Source organism: Mustelus asterias, chromosome 19, assembly GCF_964213995.1.
Source record: "Mustelus asterias chromosome 19, sMusAst1.hap1.1, whole genome shotgun sequence".
NCBI classification, from domain to species: Eukaryota; Metazoa; Chordata; class Chondrichthyes; order Carcharhiniformes; family Triakidae; genus Mustelus; species Mustelus asterias.
Genome location: NC_135819.1, coordinates 52,243,567 through 52,269,350, shown reverse-complemented (window position 1 = coordinate 52,269,350; position 25,784 = coordinate 52,243,567). Strand labels below are relative to the sequence as shown.

Genomic DNA, 25,784 nt, shown 5'->3' with positions numbered 1-25,784 from the left:
GCTCTAACTTTCAGATTCTGCTCCTTGACACTTTCCGACCAGGCACTCGCATTTCAACATTCTTACATCATCTATGAATTTCTTGAATACAATAACTTTCTGACACTAGAACATTTTTATTTCAAGTTTAAAGATTATTTATTAGTGTCACAAGTAAGCTTACATTAACACTGCATTGAAGTTACTGTGAAAATCCCCAAGTTGCCGCATTCCGGCACCTGTTTGGGTACACAGAGGGAGAATTTAGCATGGCCAATGCACCCGCATGTCTTTTGGACTATGGGAGAAAATCCATGCAGATATGGGGAGAACGTGCAGATTCCACAGTGACTCAAGCTGGGAATCAAACCCAGGCCACGAGGCATTGTGCCAGTTATTTTGTTTTGCACTTAAACTAGTTAACCTTCTTCATAATTTTGATATTTTGTAGTGACCAAGGAAATGCACCAGACAGTAACAAGTATCCAGATTTACCAACCCGAATGTCCTATCAGTTAGTTTTAAAAAGTCATTAATATTAACTGTCTAAGTACAAAAGCCACTGGCCCAAATGCTCATTAAAAGTGCTGTGGAATGAAAACAGGATATTTAAAAAACAACAACAGGATATGCACTCACCTTTACGAAATTGCTGGCTATCTTTTTGCAAGTGGGGCACGAAAGCCTGTCATACCCTGATGACAGACGACATAGCAGCAACCCAAACAACAGAAAACAATGAAAACTTTGGCTGGACCAAGCCATTTTCTTACTCTGTATGTGATACAAATCTCAAATAGACTAGGCTGAAAAAAATAATAGGCATCAAAATCTAATAGGATAAATGCCAGTGGTAGTGGTTAATTTACAACTACTAAACTCTGAGGTACAAATTCAAACATTAATTGGGTTCCGTTTGCCCTGGGTTTCTACTGAAGTGGTGGCTGGGAGTGTTAGAAAGTTGTAAGCAGGTAGCAGTGCCTTCTTCTTATGGCAGTAATCCCAAATCGTAGCAGGAAACCACTGCAATTGTTCAGGATGAAGCTAACGGTGCCTTCTCATTGTGACTCGATTGAAGGAATCACCCCCTTGGTACAGTAACCGTGAGCTTCAGCAGTGCAATGGCCACAGGTGAGTGTCCCTGCTGGCAGTGTGCGTCCTCCAGGTAACAATTATCAACTCGCTACATTCCCATCCGCCAGTACCGGCGTTCCAGCGCACGCACCAGCCGGACCTTCCAAACCACACCTCCCGCCTCCCCGCCTCGCCACCATTGGTCCGTGCCGCTGTCCATCATCCGACCCGCCAATCAGCTTCCGACACGCTCAGAGCGGTGGCGCACCCACGTGGAGCTCCTTTGGAAAACCAGATAATGAATCAATGCAGATAGGAGATGCATTAACTCCAGGCAAACAGGTTCATGCACTAATACAGATCTGTGTACAGTATAAGGGTCAATAGAAATTTAATATGCAGATCTATACATAATTACATACAAAACGAAAATGTATGCAGATAGGAATAGATGCATAAACTGCAGGCAAACAGATTCATGCACTAATACAAATCTATGTACAGTATAAGGGTCAATAGAAATTTAATATACAGATCTGTACATAATTACATACAAAACGAAAATGTATGCAGATAGGAATAGATGCATAAACTTCAGGCAAACAGATTCACGCATTAACACAGATCTATGTACAGTATAAAGGTAATTAGAAATTTAATATACAGATCTGTACATAATTACATACAAAACGAAAATGTATGCAGATAGGAATAGATGCATAAATTGAAGGCAAACAGATTCATGCACTAACACATCTCTCGATAATATTAAGGTAAATAGAAATTTAATATACAGATCTACGCATAATTACACACAAAACGAAAATGTGTGCAGATAGGAATAGATTAAACTGCAGGCAAACAGATTCATGCATTAACACAGATCACAGATCTCTGGATAATATAAAGGTAAACAAAAATTTAATATGTAGATCTATACTAAACTATATACAAAATGAAAATGTATGCATAAACACAGATTCATGCATAATCATAGAATATAAAGGTAAATAGACATTTAGCATACAGATCTATACATAATTATATACAAAACGAAAATGTATGCATAAATACAGATCTGCTTACAGACAAAACTGTAATTTATGCATAAATACAGATCTCTGCACAATATGGAGGCAATCAGAAATTTATACGTAAATGCAGATCTATGATTATATACAAAACCAAAAGTTATGCATGCAGATCCATAATTATAGACTGAACTGGAATTTATGCAGAAATACAGATCTCAGCATAATATAAGGCAAACAGAAATGTATGCAGAAATGCACATCTATGTAATAAGCAGGCGAACACAATCCATGTAGTTAACAAGCAGACTGTCTTATTACTGATAATGCCGGAAAATGACAACAGATGCGTTAAAAGAATAGCCTGCCCTTATGATAAATAACCAACTGAATGTCGGGCTCAATCGCGGCCAGAACGCACATTGTGAGCCGTGACATCCTGTGTAGGTCTCCTTTGAACTGGATGTTGTTAGCCGTCATTGAGAGAGGGGGAGGGGATCCCTCTGCTGGATAGTTGCTTGATTTTCCTTCCTTTGCTTTATGTGGCTTCCTGCTTCAAGCCCATCTCCTCTTTAGAGTGCAATGTGGCATATCAGGGCACCCAATGGCTCTGTAATAAACGTGTAGAAGACCAGATTTCGATAACAGTATCCCCTCTGAAATATTTGCTGACTGCAGACAGCCATTGCAATTGCACTCCGGTGTATTTGGCGCTGGTGCTAACTTTGGGGATTGCATTGCCACTCCCAGCACTGTGTGCTTCCACTCCAGCATGGCTGAGAGGAGCCGGGATGCGCAAAGGGAAGTGTTTCTCCTGCTACTTCTGCTTCTGCTCGCTTCCCTTCACCTGCTGGCTTGTCCCTTCACTAAAGTGGAGGAAAGTTTCAACCTGCAAGCGGCGCACGACTTGCTGTACCACCGCCTGCACCTGGACAAGGTACTTGTTCACCAGCTAGCCAGACTGCAATTGGCACGCTATCCATTTCTTGTCTGTTTCACTTACTGAGGCTTCTCTTTTTCGCAGTACGACCACCACGAGTTTCCCGGTGTCGTCCCCAGGACCTTCGTGGGGCCACTTTTTATTTCACTGCTGTCTGCTCCAGCAGCTGCCATCCTCTCAGCTCTAGGCGTGTCCAAGTTTTACTCACAACTTCTAGGTATGTCTGACGAACTTATATGAAGTTAAACAGAAAATGTTGGAAAATCTCAGCAGGTCTGACAGTATCTGTGGAGAGAGAATGGACTAAGAGTTTTAACAACACCAGGTTAAAGTCCAACAGGTTTATTTGGTAGCAAATGCCATTAGCTTTCGGAGCCCTGCTCCTTCGTCAGATGGAGTGGATATCTGCTCCCAAACAAGGCACAGTAAGAAGTTTAACAACACCAGGTTAAAGTCCAACAGGTTTATTTGGTAGCAAAAGCCAGTTGGACTTTAACCTGGTGTTGTTAAACTTCTTACTGTGTTTACCCCAGTCCAACACCGGCATCTCCACACCCAAACAAGGCACACAGAGACACAAAATCAATTTACAGAATACTGATTAGAATGCGAATCTTTACAGCTAATCAAGCCTTAAAGATACAGACAGTGTGAGTGGAGAGAGCAATAGGCACAGGTTAAAGAAATGTGTATTGTCTCCAGACAGGACAGCCAGTGAGATTCTGCAAGTCCAGGAGGCAAGCTGTGGGGGTTACCGATAGTGTGACACGAACCCAACATCCCGGTTTAGGCCGTCCTCATGTGTGCGGAACTTGGCTATCAGTTTCTGCTCAGCGACTCTGCGCTGTCGTGTGTCGTGAAGGCCGCCTTGGAGAACGCTTATGCGAAGATCAGAGACTGAATGCCCGTGACCGCTGAAGTGCTCCCCAACAGGAAGAGAACAGTCTTGCCTGGTGATTGTCGAGCAGTGTTCATTCATCCATTGTCGTAGCGTCTGCATGGTTTCCCCAATGTACCATACCTCGGGACATCCTTTCCTGCAGCGTATCAGGTAGACAACATTGGCCGAGTTGCAAGAGTAGATACCGTGTACCTGGTAGATGGTGTTCTCACGTGAGATGATAGCATCCGTGTCGATGATCCGGCACAACTTGCAGAGGTTGCTGTGGCAGGGTTGTGTGGTGTCGTGGTCACTGAAGGCTGGGTAGTTTGCTGCGGACAATGGTCTGTTTGAGGTTCTGCAGTTGTTTGAAGGCAAGAAGTGGGGGTGTGGGGATGGCCTTGGTGAGATGTTCGTCTTCATCAATGACATGTTGAAGCCTCCGGAGGAGATGCCGTAGCTTCTCCGCTCCGGGGAAGTACTGGACGATGAAGGGTACTCTGTCCACAATGTCCCGTGTTTGTCTTCTGAGGAGGTCGGTGCGGTTTTTCGCTGTGGCGCGTCGGAAATGGCGATCGCTGCAACAGCCTCAGTACTCAACGCCGACAACTGCCAGTTTCCAGATGCAATTTTACAACTCATCCACTTCATCCTGGACCACAATGTCTTCACCTTCAACAACCAGTTTTTCATCCAGACACACGAAACAGCCACGGGGACCAAATTCGCACCTCAATATGCCAACATCTTCATGCACAGGTTCGAACAAGACTTCTTCACCGCAGAGGACCTTCAACCAATGCTATACGCTAGATACATCGATGACATTTTCTTCCTTTGGACTCATGGTGAACAATCACTGAAACAACTGTATGATGACATCAACAAGTTCCATCCCACCATCAGACTCACCATGGACCACTCTCCGGGATCGGTTGCATTCTTGGACACACACATCTCCATTAAGGACGGTCACCTCAGCACCTCACTGTACCGCAAGCCCACGGATCACCTCACGATGCTCCACTTCTCCAGCTTCCACCCTAAACACGTTAAAGAAGCCATCCCCTATAGGCAAGCCCTCCGTAAACACAGGATCTGCTCGGATGAGGAGGATCGCAACCGATACCTCCAGATGCTGAAAGATGCCCTCATAAGAACAGGATATGGCGCTCGACTCGTCGATCGACAGTTCCGACGCACCACAGCGAAAAACCGCACCGACCTCCTCAGAAGACAAACACGGGACATGGTGGACAGAGTACCCTTCGTCGTCCTGTACTTCCCCGGAGTGGAGAAGCTACGGCATCTCCTCCGGAGCCTTCAACATGTCATTGATGAAGACTAACATCTCGCCACGGCCATCCCCACACCCCCACCTCTTGCCTTCAAACAACCGCACAACCTCAAACAGACCATTGTCCGCAGCAAACTACCCAGCCTTCAGGCGAACAGTGACCACGACACCACACAACCCTGCCGCAGCAACCTCTGCAAGACGTGCTGGATCATCGACACGGATGCTATCATCTCATGTGAGAACACCATCTACCAGGTACATGGTACCTACTTGGCCAACATTGTCTACCTGATACGCTGCAGGAAAGGATGTCCCGAGGCATGCTACATTGGGGAAACCATGCAGATGCTACGACAATGGATGAATGAACACCGCTTGACAATCACCAGGCAAGACTGTTCTCTTCCTGTTGGGGAGCACTTCAGCGGTCACGGGCATTCAGTCTCTGATCTTCGGGTAAGCGTTCTCCAAGGCGGCCTTCACGACACACGACAGCGCAGAGTCGCTGAGCAGAAAGTGATAGCCAAGTTCCGCACACATGAGGATGGCCTAAACCGGGATGTTGGGTTCGTGTCACACTATCGGTAACCCCCACAGCTTGCCTCCTGGACTTGCAGAATCTCACTGGCTGTCCTGTCCGGAAACAATACACATTTCTTTAACCTGTGCCTAATGCTCCCTCCACTCACATTGTCTGTATCTTTAAGACTTGATTCGCTGTAAAGATTCGCATTCTAATCAGTATTCTGTAAATTGATTTTGTGTCTCTGCGTGCCTTGTTTGGGAGCAGATATCCACTCCATCTGACGAAGGAGCAGGGCTCCGAAAGCTAATGGCATTTGCTACCAAATAAACCTGTTGGACTTTAACCTGATGTTGTTAAAACTCTTACTGTGTTTACCCCAGTCCAACGCCGGCATCTCCACATCGAGAGAGAATAGAGCCAGCGGGCCCGATTTTACCATTGTGTTGCACCTATTTTCAGGTGCGAAAACTTGGTAAAGTCGGGCGTGAAGAGAGTAGCGCGATCTGCGCCCAACTCCGCGCCAGTTCCCCCTTTACCAAGGCCCGAAAATGGCTGCGATCAGGACCGTGCCCGAAACTGGCGTGACCGCCATTTAAATATATTTGCATGCATTTAAATTGACTTAATGGGCTGCATCCCCAACCTCACTGATATTTCCCCCTTTACCACCACGTTCGCCCATCCAGAATCGGCGTGAAACAGACATGCTCTCCAAAAGTCCGATTTGGGTGCTCCAGTTAGTGAGGAGGTAAGTGCCGAGTGTCCGACGGCTCTCTGCTTGAGATCGGTGGGGGGGTGGTCTGCTCGAACTCTGCCTGTGATCAATGAAGGGGAAGGCGGGGGTCCGCTGCCACACTGCCTGAGATCGGTGGGGGGGAAATGGGCTGGGGGCCGCGATCGGTCTGGGTGGCAGGGGTTGGGGGAATAAGGGGGTCAGTAATGTTGTGGGGCGGAGCAATGTTTGTGGGGGCCAGGGGGAGGCATTATTCGGCCTGGGAGGGATGTGGCAGGGGAGCTGCATTCTATCTTTTTTTTCTGCACATGCGCAGTTGGAGGTGCTGATCGGAGCTGCAGGATTTCGAACGCGTTAAGTCCCACCCACAGGCTTGTGCAGCGCGATTCGGAATCACTGATATTTTTTCAGGCAAAGTGCGTATGCCCGTCTTGAGAATGGGTCTAAAGGTCGGGTCTGAAACACTCCTAGATTCAAGTCCATCCAGCACTTAGAATCAAAATGGTAAAATGGGGCCCAATATTTCGAGTCTGGATGACCCTCAGTCAGAGCTAAAGACAAAGAAAATAGGATGAGATTTATACTATGGGGGGATGTCTTTAGCTCTTTATTTACTTTTAGCTGTGATCCTGATTCGAAACATTGGCCCTATTCTCTCTTCACAGATACTGTCAGACTTGCTGAGTTTTTCCAACATTTTCTGTTTCAGATTCCAGTATATGCAGTATTTTACCTTTATTAAGTTAAATTTCATTGCAGTCTTAGTCTATGCAGTTGATTTCGAAATGGAGAGAAATCTCGGGAATGGTCGAAGCATGTTTTTAAAAAAACGCTGTGTTTCATATTTTTTGCATGAAACTTGACAAAAACAGTTTAATATGCTGCATGACATTGAGATATTTTTACTACAACTGCATGTATGTGTGTTTGTAATAATTGCAGTTCTATTGCCTCAATTTTATTTTCGAGAAATTGCTTTAATCAGTTGTTTCCACTGTGGAGTGAACGGTCTGTGAGACCTATACTATTTATTTATTAATGTCACAAGTAACCTTACATTAACACTGTACTGAAGTTACTGTGAAAATCCTTTAGTCACGACACTCTGGTGCTTGTTTGGGTACACCGAGGGAGAATTTAGCATGACCAATGCACCTAACCAGCACGTATTTTAGACTGTGGGAGGAAACTGGAGCACTCGGAGGAAACCCATGCAGACACGGGGAGAACGTGCAGACTCCGCACAGATAGTGACCCAAGCTGGGAATTGAACCCGGGTCCCTGGCACTGTGAGGCAGTAGTGCTAACCACTGTGCTACTATACATAGACAGCCCCACTCCTGACTATTGACACTAGTATAACGAATGCTGTCTTATTGATATCGGGAATTTTCCTGTCCTGCCCACCACGGGAATTGTAGCAGGTCACAGCCATGCAAAGGTCCGTTGATCTCACGTGGGATTTTGGGGCGAGCGTGGCCGGAAAATACCACCCATCGTATTTGGAATCTCTCTTCACCCTCTATTCCTGCCTCAGTGAAAATACTCTCAGTGGTTGATCCAGTTTATTATTTAAGTGTATGAATCATTATAGTAAATGAACATCTTGTCAGTAAATCCTTCTGAGCTATTTCTAAATAGAAATGATTGGTTCAGCTTATAACATGGCTTTCATGGCCTGATTCTGGTTGTGGCCCAACAAAACATTCAACGTTGGCACATTCACACAGAGTAGTATATTGTAGTGTGCAGGCTGTGTCAGAATGGTTGGTGCTCATTTTGGACCAAAGCACTGAGATCCTCTTAGGACTAGATATTCCATTTTCAAAAATCAGCTGGATGTTAAAAAGGGGATGATAGCTGGAATATTCTAGTTTTCTAATTGATACAATTGATAAACAAAATATATTGGAAAATGTCTTGTTTGACTACACCACATGTGTTTGATGCTAAATTTATGTTGTTGGGTTGTTTTACATTGCTAACCTAAAACATAGAACAATTACAGTGCAGCAGGAGGCCATTCGGCCCATTAACCAACACTCCAACTGAGTATCTTACCCAGGTGCTAATCCCCCTAACCTACACATCTTGGGACACTTAAGGGGCAATTTAGCATAGCCAATTCAACTACTCTAATTTGCACTTTTGCTGATAATTTCACAATCCTTCAATTTGGCTAAGGGGATGCAGAGTTGTCTTCCCTGTTCACTCAGTTTCCAAATGCCCTATTTCCCTCAATACAACATTATCAACTTACCTTTTCAATAACTCACTAGGTGAAAATTCTTAAAACATACAAAAAATGAACTAGTAGGACTAGACCATTTAGCCCCTCCAGCCTGTTCTTGCCATTCGACAAGATCATGGCTGATCTTGTTGTGGTCTCAATTCTACATCCAGCCTACTCCGTTAACCTTTAACTCCCTTGTTAGTCAAGAATCTATCTACCTCTGCCTTAAAAATATTAATTGAACCTCCCTCAACGCTCTCTGGGGAAGAAAGTTCCAAAGATTCATGACCCTCGGAGAGAAGAAACCTTCTAATTTTTGTCTTATATGGAGGACCCCTTATGTTTAAACTGTGTCCCCTTGTTTTAGTCTCTCTCACAGGGGGGAACATCCCTTCAGCATCCACTCTGTCAAATCCCTTTGGGAACCTACATGTCTCAATAAGATCTCCTCTCAATCTTCTAAACTCCAATGGATACAGACTGGGCCTTTTTAACCTTTCCTTATAAGATAACTCCCTCATCCCAGATATCAGTTCAGATCACCATCCAAATACACAAACCTAAATACACAAAGAGAATCTAATAAAGGCAGACTCGTTTGATACCCTGTCACAGCAAATTATGCTCCATGATCTCCCATCCATTAACAGATCTGACTGGAAGCCATTTAGTACCAGAGAATTGAAGATACAAGAGTTGTTATAATTTCTAATTAATGACTGCTTCCAGTTGATAAACAGGGTATAATCGGACTATATAATAAGTGCACCTTGTGATCTTCAGCTTTTTTAATCAGAGATGTAATACTTATTGTTACATATGGGGAGAGAAGTGGGATAGTTTCCCCCCCTTTTCTCATGCCTTGGCTGAGCACAAAAAAAAAAAATTTTTGAGAAGGAGTATTTTAACCGCTTGATTTATAGAATAGACAGGAAGCAGGCCATCACGTAAGTTTAAATCAAAGGAGAGGGTAAATATTTATTTTGCACAATACCTGAAATGTAATCACAACACATACTAAATACACACATACTCAAGAAAAACTATTTCCTCAGAGGTAACATCTAAATTACTGAAAAGGGTAAAAGAATCACATCACATTTTTAAACAGTCCTTAAGATGATGATTGAAATGTTGCAGGCTTGAATGATTCTCTCTTGGTTCACTGCAGACAGTGGAGGTTGGAGATTTCTGGCTCTTTGAGATGAAATTGTGGCCGAGCTCCTGTAGTAACAATTTATGATCCTGCAGGTAAAATGAATTAGCCTCACTTCACTGCCTGAGATTACTTTCTTTTTGAAGCAGGGTCCAATCTTATGCTGGATGAGAAATGGTTCCCTTCTTGTCGTTGTGTCTCAGACTGACCCACTGGGCTGCTCTTATCGATTAATAACATATTGGCTAACTCCAGCCAGTTTCAGCAATGTGACAACAGCATTGATGCTTTTCATTGTCCATAGAATGAAAAGAAAATATGGCAGATAAAATTGACGCAAAATGGAGAATGAATGATATCCCATCAACATTCCAGCCTCCCATATGTCTTTATTTGAAATCCCATCTTCATTGTGTCAGCAAGTATGGCAGCCATTGTTAATTTAAGTCTTTTCAGTTCAAACAGATAGGGCGGTCATAAGCACTTGGAGGCCATTTACATTTATTGACTTTTCAGAGATTTGTACAGACATGAAGTTAGTCCCTGTCTGCATAGAAACCATAAAAAGTCAACTGACCCCTCTAGAGTACACCTGATCAAGGTACAGTGTGCATATTCTATACTGCTTTTTTTTGAAGCAAAGTGTCCATCTTCCAAAAAGCATCACCGGTGGCACAGTGGTCAGCACTGCTGCCTCACAGCACCAGGGACCTGGGTTCGATTCCCGGCTTGGGTCACTGTCTGTGTGGAGTTTGCACGTTCTCCCCGTGTCTGCGTTGGTTTCCTCCGGGTGCTCCGGTTTCCTCCCACAGTCCGAAAGATGTGCTGGTTAGGGTGCATTGGCCATGCTAAATTCTCCCTCAGTGTACCCGAACAGGCGTCGGAGTGTGGCGACTAGGGGATTTTCACAGTAACTTCATTGCGGTGTTAATGTAGGCCTACTTGTGACACTAATAAATAAACTTTAAACTTTTAATCATGATGCCTGTTAATGAAAGAATATTGAATTGTGTTCAGCTTCCTCTGTGTTTTTTAACAGTTCGAGGATGCCTGGGTCTCTGTGTGATTTACGCACTGTGGATGCTTCAGAAAGAAGTTAGGAAGCAGTTTGGCTCGACTGCAGCTTCTTTTTACTGTTGGATCTCAGCAACCCAGTTTCATCTTCTCTTCTATTGCTCTAGAACTCTCCCAAATATATTTGCATTTCCTATTGGTGAGTGCAGTGTTGCCATTCTTATTAGTTTAATTTTTTTGTGGAAATGCAGTCCATTGTAAACTGGCTTGCCACACTAATAAATTTGTAAATATATAAACTGTATTTCATTTCTATAATGGATTCTGCGAAGTTCAGGAGATATCATGAGTGCTGAAAAATGTCTGTACGTATTTATAATTTAACAGTAAGCTGTTTATAATATATTTCTTAACAATCTCTTTTATCATAGAATCATAGAAACCCTACAGCACAGAAAGAGGCCATTCGGCCCATCGAGTCTGCACCGACCACAATCCCACCCAGGCCCTACCCCCATATCCCTACATATTTACCCACTAATCCCTCTAACCTACGCATCTCAGGACACTAAGGACAATTTTAGCATGGCCAATCAACCTAACCCGCACATCTTTGGACAATGGGAGGAAACCGGAGCACCCGGAGGAAACCCACGTAGACACGAGGAGAATGTGCAAACTCCACACAGACAGTGACCCAAGCCGGGAATCGAACCCAGGTCCCTGGAGCTGTGAAGCAGCAGTGCTAACCACTGTGCTACCGTGCCTGTTAAATACAGTGTAGCAATGTGGTGATGGAAATACATTTGTTTTGTGCCATTCATGAGTCACATTGAAATAGTAGAAGGCACAAAATGAAGTTTTTGCCATCATATGGCTCAAATCTTCTTACTGAAACCTTACTAGAAGGGTGGAGGTAATGAGGCTGGATGCTCATCTTGGAGCAGACTCCATCTTTGGTTCACACTCTGGGACAGTATCACCTGAAATTAGATGTTTAATTAAAAATAAACATGTTTAAAATTAATATATAATATATATATATAATAAAAAGTGCCTGCATTTATATAGTACTTGTCATAATCTCAGGACTTCGCAAAGCACTTAATAAAAAATTAAGTACTTTTTGAGGTGTAGTAATTGGGAGAACTTCTTTGAATTGGGCCTGGGGATCTTTTTTGTCCATGAGTGTGAAAACAGGGCCTTAGCTTAATGTCTCATCTGAAAGTCAAAACTTCGCAGAGCACAGGACTCCCTCAGAACTGCACCAACATGCCAGCTTAGATTATACACTCAACTGTTGTAATGGGACATGAACTCACAATCTTCTGACAGAGCTAACTGCTTGCTGGTGAGCCAAGGCTGTCTAGTGAAGGTAATGACTGAAAATATGTCTAATAATGGAACTACGCTGGACTGAAATTAAGATTTGAAATTGTTCTAAATTATTACATGTTCATATGCAAACATTTTTCTTCCAGAGAAGGCTTTCTCTGGGAAACATTTCTATAGGCACATAGTCTTTAAGGGGGCACATTGATTTGAAAACTGTCTATTTTATGTATGTTGCAGTTATCTTGGCGTTTACTGCCTGGATGAAACAGAACCACGGCACCTTTATCTGGCTTTCTGCTTTATCTATCATTGTGTTCCGATCTGAACTTTGCGTATTCCTGGGCCTCATGCTGCTGCTATCATTAGTGACCCATCGTATTTCTATTTCCAAAACCCTGTGCCATGCAGTGCCAGCTGGTTTGGTGTGGTTGGGTAAGTCATTTACTGTTTGTTCTTTGACAGTGACTTGAATTGAAAGACTTGTGCATACAACCAAATGAACACAAATAGTAACATCTGATGTGTTTCATTTCAGGCCTAACTGTGTGTGTGGATTCTATATTTTGGCGACGTCTTCTATGGCCTGAGGGAGAAGTACTTTGGTACAACACAGTCTTGAATAAGAGCTCCAAATGGGGACTATCCTTTACACGGTCTTCAGATCACTGTAGAAGAACTCAAAAACAAAATTCTTAAAAGTTAAAATGTTTATTTTAATTGTGATTGTCTTCACTGGGAATATATAATTTATATCTCCATAGACCTTAAGACATAGGAGCTGAACTAGGCCACTCGGCCCATCGAGTCTGCTCCGCCATTCAATCATGGCTGATACTTTTCTCTCCCCATTCTCCTGCCTTTGCCCCATAACCCCTGACCCCCTTATTAATCGAGAACCTATCTATCTCTGTCTTAAAGGCACTCAATGACCTGGCCTCCACTGCCTTCTGCGGCAAAGAGTTCCACAGATTCACCACTCTCTGGCTGAAGATCTCACTACATATTAGGTTAAATATGAGATATGCTGACTGTCTTATTTCCATGCAATCTGCGATTATCACTATTAACTTGAAATATTACAATTATTCATTTATTAGTGTGGGTGTTGTCACACATTGGTGAGAAAAACAAAGGGTGAAGGCATTATTATAATGGCAGTTGCCAGCATAGAAAAATCAGCATGAATGAGAATGAAACCTGGTAGCTTAATGGTTATGTTATTGGACTAATGATCTTAAGACATGGTAGTTGGGGAACAGATAATTCCCTATTTACTTAATCATCAAGTTGTCATAAAATCCTTTCTGATTTCCCAGTGTCCTTAAGTGAAGTCTTACTCTGCTATCCAGAAATCAAGCAATGAAGGATAAAACTGGAACCTAATCTTCCATCTGTAACCTCTGAACTTGTATTTACAGAAATACATATTACAAAAGTACAAATCCAAACCCCATCCCTACAGTTTCAGACCGCACTATAAATAGGAACACAAGTGAGTCCCTAGCTAATGCCCACCACCTGACTATAATTAAACACTCAAATTACTATACAATTAACACATACATAGTCTGGTCTCCATGTGAATCAAAAACCCACAGCAACCTGATTGACCTTTGTCCTTTGAAACGATATCAGCCACTCAATTGCATCAGATTACTGCAACAAGGTCAAAACCAGATGGACTACTCTACATCACGGCATTGTGTGTGCACCTACACCACTCCGACTACAATGGTTCCAAAAGGTAGCTCACCACTACCTTCTCAGAACAGTTAAGAATGGGCAATAAATGTTGGCCTTGCCAGCGACATCCATATCCTGTGAACAGATAAAGAAAAACTGAAGGTTGTGAACCACGAAAGCTTGTGTGATACCATCTCCATCATTTATTGTCAGCATTAGAATCGAAGGAAAAAATATCATTAGGCTCTTGCTTCTAATATGATTTTAAGGTTCACCAGTAATTATAAAGCTATGTGCTAGAAGTCACTTTCTGCCACTTAACACTAGATCACTTCACTAAAATGATCGAGATGTTTGTAGCTTTGTCACACAATTCTGTTTATAACCTGAAAATGTTCTAATTGCATGCATTTGCCATAGCATCTACTGCCGGGAGCATACTTTAGGAATTCTTTTTTGGAGTCTGGGATTTTTCATCAAGTAAAATTAGTAGGTGGAAAATTTTGAGCTACAAACAGAGAATTCCTAATGTACATTTCTGGCAGGTGAGCTTTTTGTGATAGGAAAGCATAATCGTAAAAGTTATCCCTATAAAATTGTCATGGTGAGATTGTGATTTGTTCAGAGAAGTGTGATCTTTTTCAACGAAACGTTCTGCTTCTCAGTACCAAATGGCTTTGAGAAACAGATTGCTTTATCAAAAAAAAGTTTTAATTTTAGAGGTGATGCCAGTGGAACTAATTGATACCATGGGTTACACTTCTTTCCCCTGATGGGTATAGGCTCAAATCCAGTGTAGATTAATGTTGCAAACGTCTATTACCTTCTGGCTATAAGAATCTGTGAAACCATTCTAGTTGTTAATGGACTTGGAATCCACAACATAAGCTATCCATGATTTATCACTCACTAGACTCCTGCACGCCTGGTCTGGGAAATGTTCCATTGCCTACCACATCCTTTGGCTGGGGAAAACATTTTTGGAACAGAGTTGAGGGAGCTTTTCTCTGTATCTAACCCATTAATGAGAGCATTGGAAGTTGTCTCTTGAAAGAAATTTGAGGATCAATTGAGTTCTATGGGCTTGACAATCACTCACTATCCTTGACTAATTTCAATTGATTTCCATTTGATAGGCTGCACCATTACTTGCTGGCTCTCCAAATGTAATTTTACTTTAATGACTTAAGTTTTTTGTGTTTCCTTGACTGAGAATCTATTCAGACCTTACCCTTTTTCTGGTATTTTTACTCGGTGCTGCCTCGTGCCCTTGGCTGCAGTATAACCTTTCTGCCTCTTGGGGCCAGGGATCGAAGGAGTTGGAGGTTACTCTTCCCAACACTTGGTTTCATCTTTCTATATTCATTCCTACCTCACAAGGAGTTGCGCTTCATAATTTACACTTTTCCTATCTTGAATATCATTGCAGCGATTGGGTGTTCGTCCGTGTAAGTACTCAATGTCATTGAACTTAAAAAGTCAGGAGTTTGATTTGACTATTTTTTGGAAGGCAAATGCAGGTGGTGAGAGAGATTTGTCATAAACTGGTACTGCTTTAGTAGGAGTGTTAAGCCCACATTTTCACATGCTATCTGGCTGTGCAACACTGAATAAGTCTGTGCAAATTTATTCGTATTATTGTTTCTCCAATAACAATTGCCCTCCCAAGTATATTTTCCCACCCAAAATGGCAGATGTGTGTTCATTTAATTCAATTTAGAAAGGACTGTGAGATGGACAGAAAACAAAATTGCAAGGATCTTATTGGGGAATTTACATTATATTAGTTATAGCCTGATTGTATTTTTAATATGCTAATACAGCAATAGTTTCAGAATGGCAAAGTGGTATTTTCTTATAATGTGCAAATATATGAGACAAATTTCCTGAACTTAATTCTTTATAAAAACCTACTCTTAGCAGAATGAAGTAACTGCCTTCATTGTACTTGTGATGAACTGGGATCAGACCCAGTATCTTTTGTACAAGGGTGCAAAGCTAAAGCATGAAATTAGAGGTAAACTTGTGCCAAGAGTGGTTAGTTGGGTGGAAGAAACAGGCTAAAGCTTCCATTCTCTATTTGGTGGGATGTGACCAGTGATGTTCCCAAGGATCTGGACAAGGGCCTCAGCTTTTCACCCTGTGTACCAATGGCCTGGATAAAGCAATAGAGAATTGTATGCCTTGCGGATTACACTAAATTAGGAGACACTATTGGCAGGATTTTCCGGCCATGCTCACCACAATGCCGGAAAATCCCACCCGAGGTCAGCAATACTCTGCATGGTCCATGTCCCACCCACTACAATTCCTGTGGATGGGATGGGAAAATTCTGTCCAATGTTGGCATATATAGGAGCAGCCAGTGGCAACGGCGATAAACTAGGTGAGTGAGCAAAACTGTGGCAGATAGAGTTGAGTGTGGTCATAGACTTTGGATCTGAGGAAAGCAGAACAGAATACTTCATTAAAATAAAAGCAAAATACTGTGGATGCTGGAATCTGAAACAAAAACAGAAAATGCTGGCAAATCTCAGCAGGTCTGACAGCATCTGTGGAGGGAGAATAGAGCCAATGTTTCGAGTCTGGATGACCCTTCGTTGCTCTGACAAAGGGTCACCCAGACTCGAAACGCTGGCTCTATTCTCGCTCCAGAGGTGCTGTCAGACCTGCTGAGATTTTCCAGCATTTTCTGCTTTTGTTTCAGGATATTTTAATAATGGTGAAAGATTTTAGGCTATAATGAAGCAAAGGAATTTAGATGTCCATGCACACAAAACTAAAAGGATGTGATCGTTATCTAATGGTGGGTGAACAGTGAAGCAATGATGCTTATGCTTTGTGTAGCCTTGGTCAGACTTCTTCTGGGACACTGCATTAAGTTTTGATCACCAAATATTAGGAAATATATACTTGGAAGTTTATATTGGGAGGGTATCGTATAGATTCAATAGCATATTACTAGTCCCAAGCTTGACTTGACTTTTTTATTTCTGAACATTTGGAATATTGATGGTTAATTAATCAGGGTGTTCAAAATGATAAGGAGATTCAGTAAGATAGATATAGAGAAGCAGTTTCTACCGATTGGGGATTCCAAACCAAAATAGCATTATCTTTAAATTGGAACTGGGCCATTTTGAACTGAAATTTAAAAAAACTTCTTGACAGAGAAGGATAGAGAAAGTCTGGAACTTGCTCTCTCAAAAGGCTTGTGGGTTCTGGTCATTTGAAATTTGAAAAACTGAAATGGATCATGTAAAATTATTAAAGGATATGGCAAAATGCCAGGAGAGGGGAATTTGAAGTACAGATCAGCCATGGTCCAATGGATTTGAGGGTGTGAATAGCATACTCTGCCTGTGTTCCTAAATATAATGACTGGTAAAAGCACATTGTTAATTATATTTCTTCTGTTGCACAGAATGATCAATTACCGCAAGTCACTTTTGTACAAGTTAGGATCCTTGGTTGTGATCACACATCTACTGGCAAATGCCTGCTACACTGGGATGCTACTGTATGTGTCCCACCACAACTACCCTGGTGGAGTCGCCATGCAAAAGCTACATGAGACTGTGCCTCCAGCAACAGGTCTGTTACCCTGCTATGCTAAAATATCTTGATAAGGAAACCATGCTTGTGAAATATGTCGTACAAATACAGGTTATGTAAAGTGACTGGGGAAGATCTCTATGACTGCTTATTCATGCTTAGATCTTCGGTACATGCCCAGCTGACCATGACATATGAGTGTGTGGTGTCCACCTGTTCACGATCTGTTTTCCATGAAGGTTGGCGGACACTGCAAGATATTACATTTTACAGTTGTGTAAAAATAAGCCCATTGGTAATGATTTTTAATTAGGGATAGTTTGTTTACAATGAGTGGTGTCCTCCATTAATGGCGTGACTTGCCAACCTTTGCGAAATAAGATATCGGTACACCACAATATAAGTTTGAGTGTGGTAAGACTGATATTACAACATTGACTTGCATTTACAGCAATTGTGCTCTTTACACTTCCGTCCACATTGTTTCCTCGTACATCTGAGCTTGGGGTGGCACAGTGGTTAGCATTGTTGCCTCATAGCGCAAGGGACCTGAGTTCAATTCCCGGATTGGGTCACTGTCTATGTGGAGTCCGCACATTTTCCCCGCGTCTGCATGGATTTCCTCCGAGTGCTCCAGTTTCCTTCCAGAACCCGAAAGACGTGCTGGTTAGGTGCATTGGCCATGTTAAATTCTCCCTCAGTGTACCCGAACAGGCACCAGAGTGCAGTGGCTTGGGGATTTTCACAGTGGCTTCATTACAGTGTTAATGTAAGCCTTCTTGTGACACTAATAAATAAACTTTAAATATCAAAAATGATTCATAGCCAATCAAAGATGAAATTGTTCAATTCAGATCTTGTCTTCAAAACAGATAAACTTGAGGCAGAACAACACAGATAGTATTATTTAATTAATGTTACAAAAGAAAGAACTGTTAGGTCATAATAATGCATTTAAGTTTAATAAAATTAAAAGTTGAAACAAAGGGAGAATAATGAGGGAGTGAAATGAAGAAGGGGCAAGTGCACTTTTATTGAAGTGTTTTTATTTTAGTAGTTTTGTGTTAATATTACGATAATAATATTGCTTTATTGTAGTGCTTAAGTTTGTCCTGGTGTCAGGGTGCACAAAAATAAAGGGCCAGCGCATCGAGCTTCCAATTCCTTAGAACTATCTAAGGGCTGCCCATGTATTATGTCAGAACTGTCACTGACAAACATTTGATATTACCTATTCATAAACCAACCAGTTGCATGCTTGCTACCAAGAATTAGAGCACGGCAGAGTCAGCAAAACAAGCGCTGGATGACATTTACATGTGTACTGGCACTTCCATTGTTTTGTGTAGGAGGCTAAACAACAATATGAACTGTCACCTCAATTATATCAGCAATGAAACTGAAGAACACCCAGTCCACATATACAATTAAGACTTAATCAAAATTGCTGTTGTAGGAAAACTCGTCCGCTGAGATGGAGCTCCAAGAGTTTATGCAGATAATAAATCGGGATCTGTTACACAACATCTGGGTGCTTAGTGTTTTGGCGAATCAGCCTCTAATTTACTCACGAGCGTGAAATAGTGAGCAATATGTGAAGCATTTAAAGGCAGCTATTTTTCTGGAATGAGCCACTATGTCATCAGGAATCTATCACAACATTGTATAGTTACATGAATTCATTTTAGCCTCGAGTTTTTTGATATGTGATTCACCCAAAGGGTTGTGAATCTGTGGAATTCCCTGCCCAGTGAAGCAGTTGAGGCTACCTCATTGAATGTTTTTTAAGGCAAGGATAGATAAATTTTTTGAACAGTAAAGGGATTAAGGGCTATGGTGAGCGGACGGGTAAGTGGAGCTGAGTCTACAAAAAGATCAGCCATGATCTTATTGAATGGTGGAGCAGGCTCGAGGAGCCAGATGGCCTATTCCTGCTCCTAGTTCTTGTGTTCTTATTTTAGTCATGAATTGTTTTGGTTATTATAGTTAAAAAACATTGCATTATTTATATTTTTTCCTGATTATTGCAAACGATTAATGCTTTATTGGCATAATTTGCACATTAACTAAATAATCAAGCCAATTTCCCTTGGTCATTTAAAGGTTTTTAGGTGAGGGGTTAGGCGAGTGATGTGTTGTCTGTGTTACGCAGCCACCATTCTGAGGCTGGTCAGTAGGAGTTGTGCAAGAGGAAATGTGATTTTCCTTTGTCTTTATTTTGCGTCCCCACTGGTTGAAAAAGATGGAGATCATATACTTCCTGTGGAAAGTTATAGTCTCATTCATATAATGTCTGTAGGAGTTGCAGGTTTAAACTGTCCAGCTTTGAGGAAATATCTTTATTGGGAATTTGAATTGGAACAACATTTGAATGCATGTAGGAATGTTCTTTCGATCTACATCAATTGCAGCCACCTTGACATGACCTATATAGGTGTGGCTGTCAACTTCAAATATGTGACTAATAAAGTTTCATAATTCAGAGTTCACTCACGACGTGAAGGTTTAGTGAACATTTTCATATGCAGTTACACAGATGGTCTTCAGGCGTTAGCCAGAGCACTCCATTGATTCCTTGGTAAGTCTCATCCAGTCAGCAAGTCTTCATCTGAAGCCTCGGGTTTCTTTTAGCCCATCTTCACACCCACACTGTTTTATACCCTTTGGGGAATGATGGAGACAGTGGTGGAAGGATTCCCAAGGTGATTATCAGTCCATTGAATCCATGTTATGAACACTCCTTCTGTGGCCAACAACTGGATTCAAACCCAGAGCTTCTAGTCCAGCACTGACCCAGTCTGCATACTATGCCTTGCATTTCAGTGTAGACAAGATTCATTTGAATTCCCAACTTTTGACGCTTAGTATTGCCAACTTCATACAACGCGATAGTTCTACTATCCTTCCAGTTAATTACCCTTCACACCTTAATATTTCCTTTTAGTTTTAAATTGTGTGTCTCAACTTTTTTACTGGTGTCTTAAATTGCGTTTGTTCTATTTCTCCTATATTATGCACAATATTGCTTATTAACAGTTGTGAAACAAATTTCAAGTGAATATTTCATGAGGATTCTTCCTAGTTTCACTCTCGCCTCCATCTTTCCCACCAGCTGTTTCCATGCACATTGATGTTGCTTCTGCACAGACTGGTGTTACCCGATTCCTTGAACTCAGTCCAAGTTGGAGGTAAGTTATTTTCTAATGGATATTCAATGTTTGTTTTGGTATTAATTGGAATTTTTAATGAAACAAAGGCATTTCCTTATTTGAAATAATGTCATTACAGTTGCATTAATTACCTCCCCCTATCCTTTTGTTCTCCAATTCCCCTCCATTTCATTTCATTTTGTATTCTGTCCATTTTTCTTTTATCTTTAGTGAAACAGCTCAAACTAATTATCAAGTAGAAGTAGACCATTTGAGCCCTCGAGCATGCTCTGTCATTCAATAAGATCATGGCTGATCCACATTCAATCTACCCACGATAACCTTAGATTCTTGTTAGGCAAAGGAATCAATCTTGCCTCCATATTAAAAATATTCAGTGACACTGCCTCCATTGCCTCCTGAGGCAGGGAGTTCCAAAGTTACATGACCCCCCTCTGTCCTAAAAGGGTGACCTCTAATTTTAAAATAGTGCCCACTAGACTCTCCCACAAGAGGAAACATTCTCTCCACATCCACCTTGTGAAGACTGTTTAGGATCTTATCTAAGAGGTGGCATGGTGGCACAGTGATTAGCATAGTTGCCTCACACGGTTTGATTCCCGACTTGGGGTCACTGTCTGTGCGGAATCTGCACATTCTCCCTGGGTCACTATGTGTGGAGTCTGCACGTTCTCCCTGTGCACCCTGGGTTTTCTCCGGGTGCTCTGGTTTCCTCCCACTGTCTGAAAGACGTGCTGGTTAGGTGCATTGGCTATACGCCTGTTCGGGTACACAAAGAGAATTTAACATAGCCAATGCACCTAACCAGCATGTCTTTCAGATTGTGGGAGGAAACCGGAGCACCCGGAAGAAACCCACGCAGACAGGAGGAGTACGTGTAGACTCCGCACAGTCAGTGACCTAAGCTGAGAATTGAACCCAGGTCCCTGACACTGTGAAGCAGCAGTGCTAACCACTGTGCCACCGTGCCGCCCATACCATCTTAACTGGGAGACCTCTTATTCTTAAACTGTGTCCCCAATTCTAGTGCCTCCAATAGATAATTGATAATGGATCAATTTGGAAAATAGCTTATGGATAGTGGAACTGTGAGCTGACACAAGGGGAGGGATTCTTGTGCTCCTCTGCTTTAAGATTAAGTGGGCCAATTTTTACTTTTGGTGTGGGCAGGAAGCAGTTAGCTATGAATTGGCTCTCTGTTGTTCATTCCATCCAATTTTTAAAGACAATAGAAAGGGAAAATTGAGTGACATATATGAAGCGTGGCTAATCCATAAGTGCTTCTGCTGGAAGTGAAAGTTTCCCCATGATTCTGAATTGGAATGGTAAATGGTATGGCACTCATTTTTTTACAAGTAGAGATATCTCTAAATAATAAATAGTCACAAATCCATGATGTTTGTGAGAATTCAAGACTTGGTCATAATTGGGCTAACATTTGGGCTCCCTGGGATTGGATTTGCGGGGAGGGTTGGGCGGGGGGGGAAACGGGGGGTACCCCAAAGACACACTGGGCAATCTCTCTCTGAACTTCCCAGGTGAGCATTTGCATGGCAACTGTCCAGAAGCACTAACTTCCCCTGGGCATTGCGCACCATCTAAGAAAGTGATTTAAGTCATCAACTTCAGATGGTTCTGCCAGCGTTGTGCTCAGAAAAAGTTAGAATTAAACCTCTCCACACTTCTCTGTAACTGTTTTAATTACCCAGACCGATGCCCGCACATCCCGACCCTCCCTTTCACACCCCCTGACAACTAACCGTCCCACCATCCCAACGGGCCTGACTCTCATCCCCAACCTATCGTGGCAGGATTCCGTCACAGCCCTCACCCACATGACCAGGCTGGAGCACACCCCTCCAAACTGACACCCTCACCCCTACCTTCTCCCTGGCCTGTCATTTTCAGTGGGGCCTTTAAACTTGCCTGCTTTATAGTAGTTAGTGTGACAAAAAAAAGGGGAGGGTCCTTCTTCACTGACCATCTAAGCCTTCAACAGTAGGCCTCGTGGATAGCTGCGATACTTGGATCTCACCCGGCCTGAGTCAGGAAGGCTGGATAATACTGGCACCAATGAAATTTAAAGTTTAATTATTGGTCACAAGTAGGCTTACATTCATACTGCAATGAAGTTACTGTGAAAATCACCTAGTTGCCACACTCTGCCGCTGTCTGTTCGGGTAACACTGAGGGAGAATTTAGCATGGCCAATGCACCTAACACACACATCTTTGGATTGTGGGAGGAAACTGGAGCACCTGGAGGAAAACCACGCAGACATTGGTAGAACATGCAAACTCTACACAGACAGTGACCCAAGCCAGGTACAGAGTGGCAATCTGACTCTGATTGCGACTCCAAAGTAGTTATGGCCCATTGTCTTTGCTGGGAAGAAAATAAACTGTTCGACGGGAAGTCTTTAAAATCTCCATTTTGCTTTAGATTTACCAGGATGTTGCCTGGTATGGAGGGCATTAGCTATGAGGAGAGGTTGGAGAAACTTGGTTTGTTCTCACTGGAACGACAGAGATTGAGGGGCGACCTGATAGAAGTCTACAAGATTATGAGAGGCATAGACAGAGTGGATAGTCAGAAGCTTTTTCCCAGGGTGGAAGAGTCAATTACTAGGGGGCACAGGTTTAAGGTGCGAGGGGCAAGGTTTAAAGGAGATGTACGAGGCAGATTTTACACAGAGAGTAGTGGGTGCCTGAAACTCGTTGCCAGGGGAGGTAGTGGAAGCGGATACGATAATGACTTTTAAGGGGCGTCTTGACAAACACATGAATAGGATGGGAATAGAGGGATATGGTCCCTGGAGGGTAGGGGGTTTTAGTTCAGTCGGGCAGCATGGTCGGTGCAGGCTTGGAGGGCCGAAGGGCCTGTTCGTGTGCTGTTATTTTCTTTGTTCTTTGTTATAAGGAAATTCAAGAAGCCTAATTTGAGTGTGTTTACTCGTGTTTTGGTGTGAAAAGATTGTAATTTTGATTTTTTTTCCCCCCTCCTTCCCCTTTTGATATATAGATATGACAAGAGGGAAGATCTTAAACCAGATGTTGAAGGCAATACATATACACACTACCTAATGGAAATGAATCCAGGACATATATTGCAGTATAGAAACACCCATAGGATAATGTTTAATATTTCTGGTTTTAGTGGAATTGGATTTAACTTATCTCAACTACCTCCATTTTATATTAAAACTGAGACAAAATTAGTGGTATTAGAAAAAATATACACGCATAATGAACAAAGGAGAAAAGGATAAGAATTATCCAGCTGATTCCACCTCACCATTCTATTCAAAATTTAAAATTCACAGACAGCATTTTGCTCATTTCCCCTTTATTCAACAATCTATCTGTTTTATTAGTGTTTGATCACAATGTTACATGGGTACTTATGGAATAAGATAACTGTGAGGATTTTGCTATTTAACTTGCGTCAAGCTAAAAAACATTGAGTAGACTAATTTGCTCACTTCTAGTTTTACTCAGAGTTTCTACACCTACCCAGTTTCCTTCCTGGTTTTAAAACCTGAATCATGTCCTTCCTCCTCAGTTTTACAATCAACAACATATGATAAGAAATGTGCTTCTATGTTTCCAGCCCATAATTTTCCATCCATTGAAGTGAATGGCCAGAAAATTTCATACTGATGAGTACAGGAATCGAACTTTAATCTCTGTATATCTCTCAGACTTTCAGCATTTACTGCAACATAACTTCATGATAGTTACGCCTTACTGCTCTACAAATCATTCTGCACACAAGACCGTTTAATTGGTTTACCTGTCCAATCTCTTTTTTGCCTTCATCGGATGAAAAGCAGTGATATATCTACTTCTGGGTCTATTGGCTGAATTTGAAATGATAAAAATAACTTTCATTGTAGCTTTCTGAAGTTATTGGGAATTGTTAAAGTTGTTTTGGAATCATAGGACTAAACAAATTGGACTAAATTGACCCTCCGATTTACAGGTAAAAGTGGTCAAATCTTACACTGAATCTAGAAGCTAATGTAGCATAGACCTAGCTTGCAAAAACAGGTCTCAACATCTAGTTAGCTCATTCCTATTTGAGGCTATATATTTCTTATCTCATTATCCTCTTTGAACTTTAAAAATCTGGAATTTGAGAAGAGTTGTGTTACTTTAGTGTTAGATAAATTCTAAATCAAAGTAATATTATCCTCAGTAGCTTATATGGATTTAAACTTAGTAAATAACCCTTGAAACACCATCCTATATACCTCAGACATGTACCAATACATTTTATATGAAAAGACAACTTGACAGATTTGAATGTCTAGTTCATACTTTTGATCTCTAAGGTTAATAATTGATGGCTCTATTCATATCCACTCTGTTGAGCAGTTATTAATATTTCCAAAATGAATTCTGTACATACATTTGAAACAGTAAATTCTGCCAGAGGAACAAAATGCTAGTTACTTTAACAATCTGCATCTGTAATTTTTTTTCTTAGAGTTTATTCATTAGTGTCACAAATAGGCTCACATTAACACTGCAATGAAGTTACTGTGAAATTCCCCCAGTCGCCACACTTTGGCGCCTATTCAGGTACACTGAGGGGGAATTTAGCATGGCCAATGCACCTAACCAGCACGTTTTTCGGACTGTGGGAGGAAACCAGAGCACCCGGAGGAAACCCGCAGATATGGGGAGAACATACAGACTTTGCACAGACAGTGACCCAAGCCGGGAATCGAACCTGGGTGTCTGGCGCTGTGAAGCAACATTGCGAACCACTGTGCCACCATGCCTGAATGGAAACCAAACCAATCACTGCTATAATCTTTGTACAGAATCTCTCAGAAAATCACTGGAAAATAGTTGAGGGTCCAAGTTTTAAAAGGCTTTTCTATTTGATTTTTTTTTACTGTTGTGAAGCAGACTTGGTCCTTCTTCAAGAAAACTAAATCTGAAGAGAGCAAGTTATTAACCACCGTTCATCTATTATGGCATCCACATAAATTGATATTTTCACAATAAATTCACAGTAATTATGTGCAAGCTGGTTACAGTTTAAACTGTATTTTAAACTGAGACTTTGAGTTGAACTTCCTCTGCAATGCAATATAATACCAGTGTTTACATGTGAATTTTTTCTCGTGCAAGAAGATTATTAAAGTTTACTTATTTGTATGGTTGT

The 25,784-nt window shown here is 41.8% G+C and overlaps 2 protein-coding genes across 4 annotated transcripts in view; one reads left to right on the top strand and one right to left on the bottom strand.

Moving 5' to 3' along the window:
- The window catches only part of creld2 (CRELD disulfide isomerase 2), a 32,952-nt gene extending 30,423 nt beyond the window's left edge, over nucleotides 1–2,529 (bottom strand). Inside the window, exons 1-2 of one of the 3 annotated variants that reach the window (XM_078235547.1) lie at nucleotides 2,453–2,529; nucleotides 619–1,334 (exon numbers count right to left, since the gene is read on the bottom strand). In XM_078235547.1, the coding sequence (XP_078091673.1) occupies nucleotides 619–744 (126 nt within the window). In that variant the 5' untranslated portion in view covers nucleotides 745–1,334; nucleotides 2,453–2,529. Of the gene's footprint in view, nucleotides 1–618; nucleotides 1,699–2,452 lie in introns of those variants that run through there. The other 2 variants (XM_078235548.1, XM_078235550.1) reach the window with 2 other exon arrangements.
- Nucleotides 1,435–25,784, top strand: alg12 (ALG12 alpha-1,6-mannosyltransferase). The gene is made up of 9 exons (XM_078235546.1): nucleotides 1,435–3,021; nucleotides 3,109–3,241; nucleotides 10,892–11,065; nucleotides 12,439–12,633; nucleotides 12,737–12,842; nucleotides 15,111–15,332; nucleotides 17,309–17,478; nucleotides 20,552–20,627; nucleotides 23,631–25,784. The coding sequence occupies exons 1-9, from the start codon at nucleotides 2,857–2,859 to the stop codon at nucleotides 23,875–23,877; spliced, it is 1,488 nt and encodes a 495-aa protein (XP_078091672.1). The 5' UTR covers nucleotides 1,435–2,856; the 3' UTR covers nucleotides 23,878–25,784.

Bases quoted from the DNA above. Each gene is read 5' to 3' on its own strand.
- alg12 (XM_078235546.1), top strand. From the start codon at position 2,857: ATGGCTGAGAGGAGCCGGGATGCGCAAAGGGAAGTGTTTCTCCTGCTA. The intron at 11,066-12,438 runs GTGAGTGCAGTG...TGTATGTTGCAG, and splicing joins TATATTTGCATTTCCTATTG to TTATCTTGGCGTTTACTGCC. The intron at 12,843-15,110 runs ATCCTTTACACG...ATCTATTCAGAC, and splicing joins AAGAGCTCCAAATGGGGACT to CTTACCCTTTTTCTGGTATT.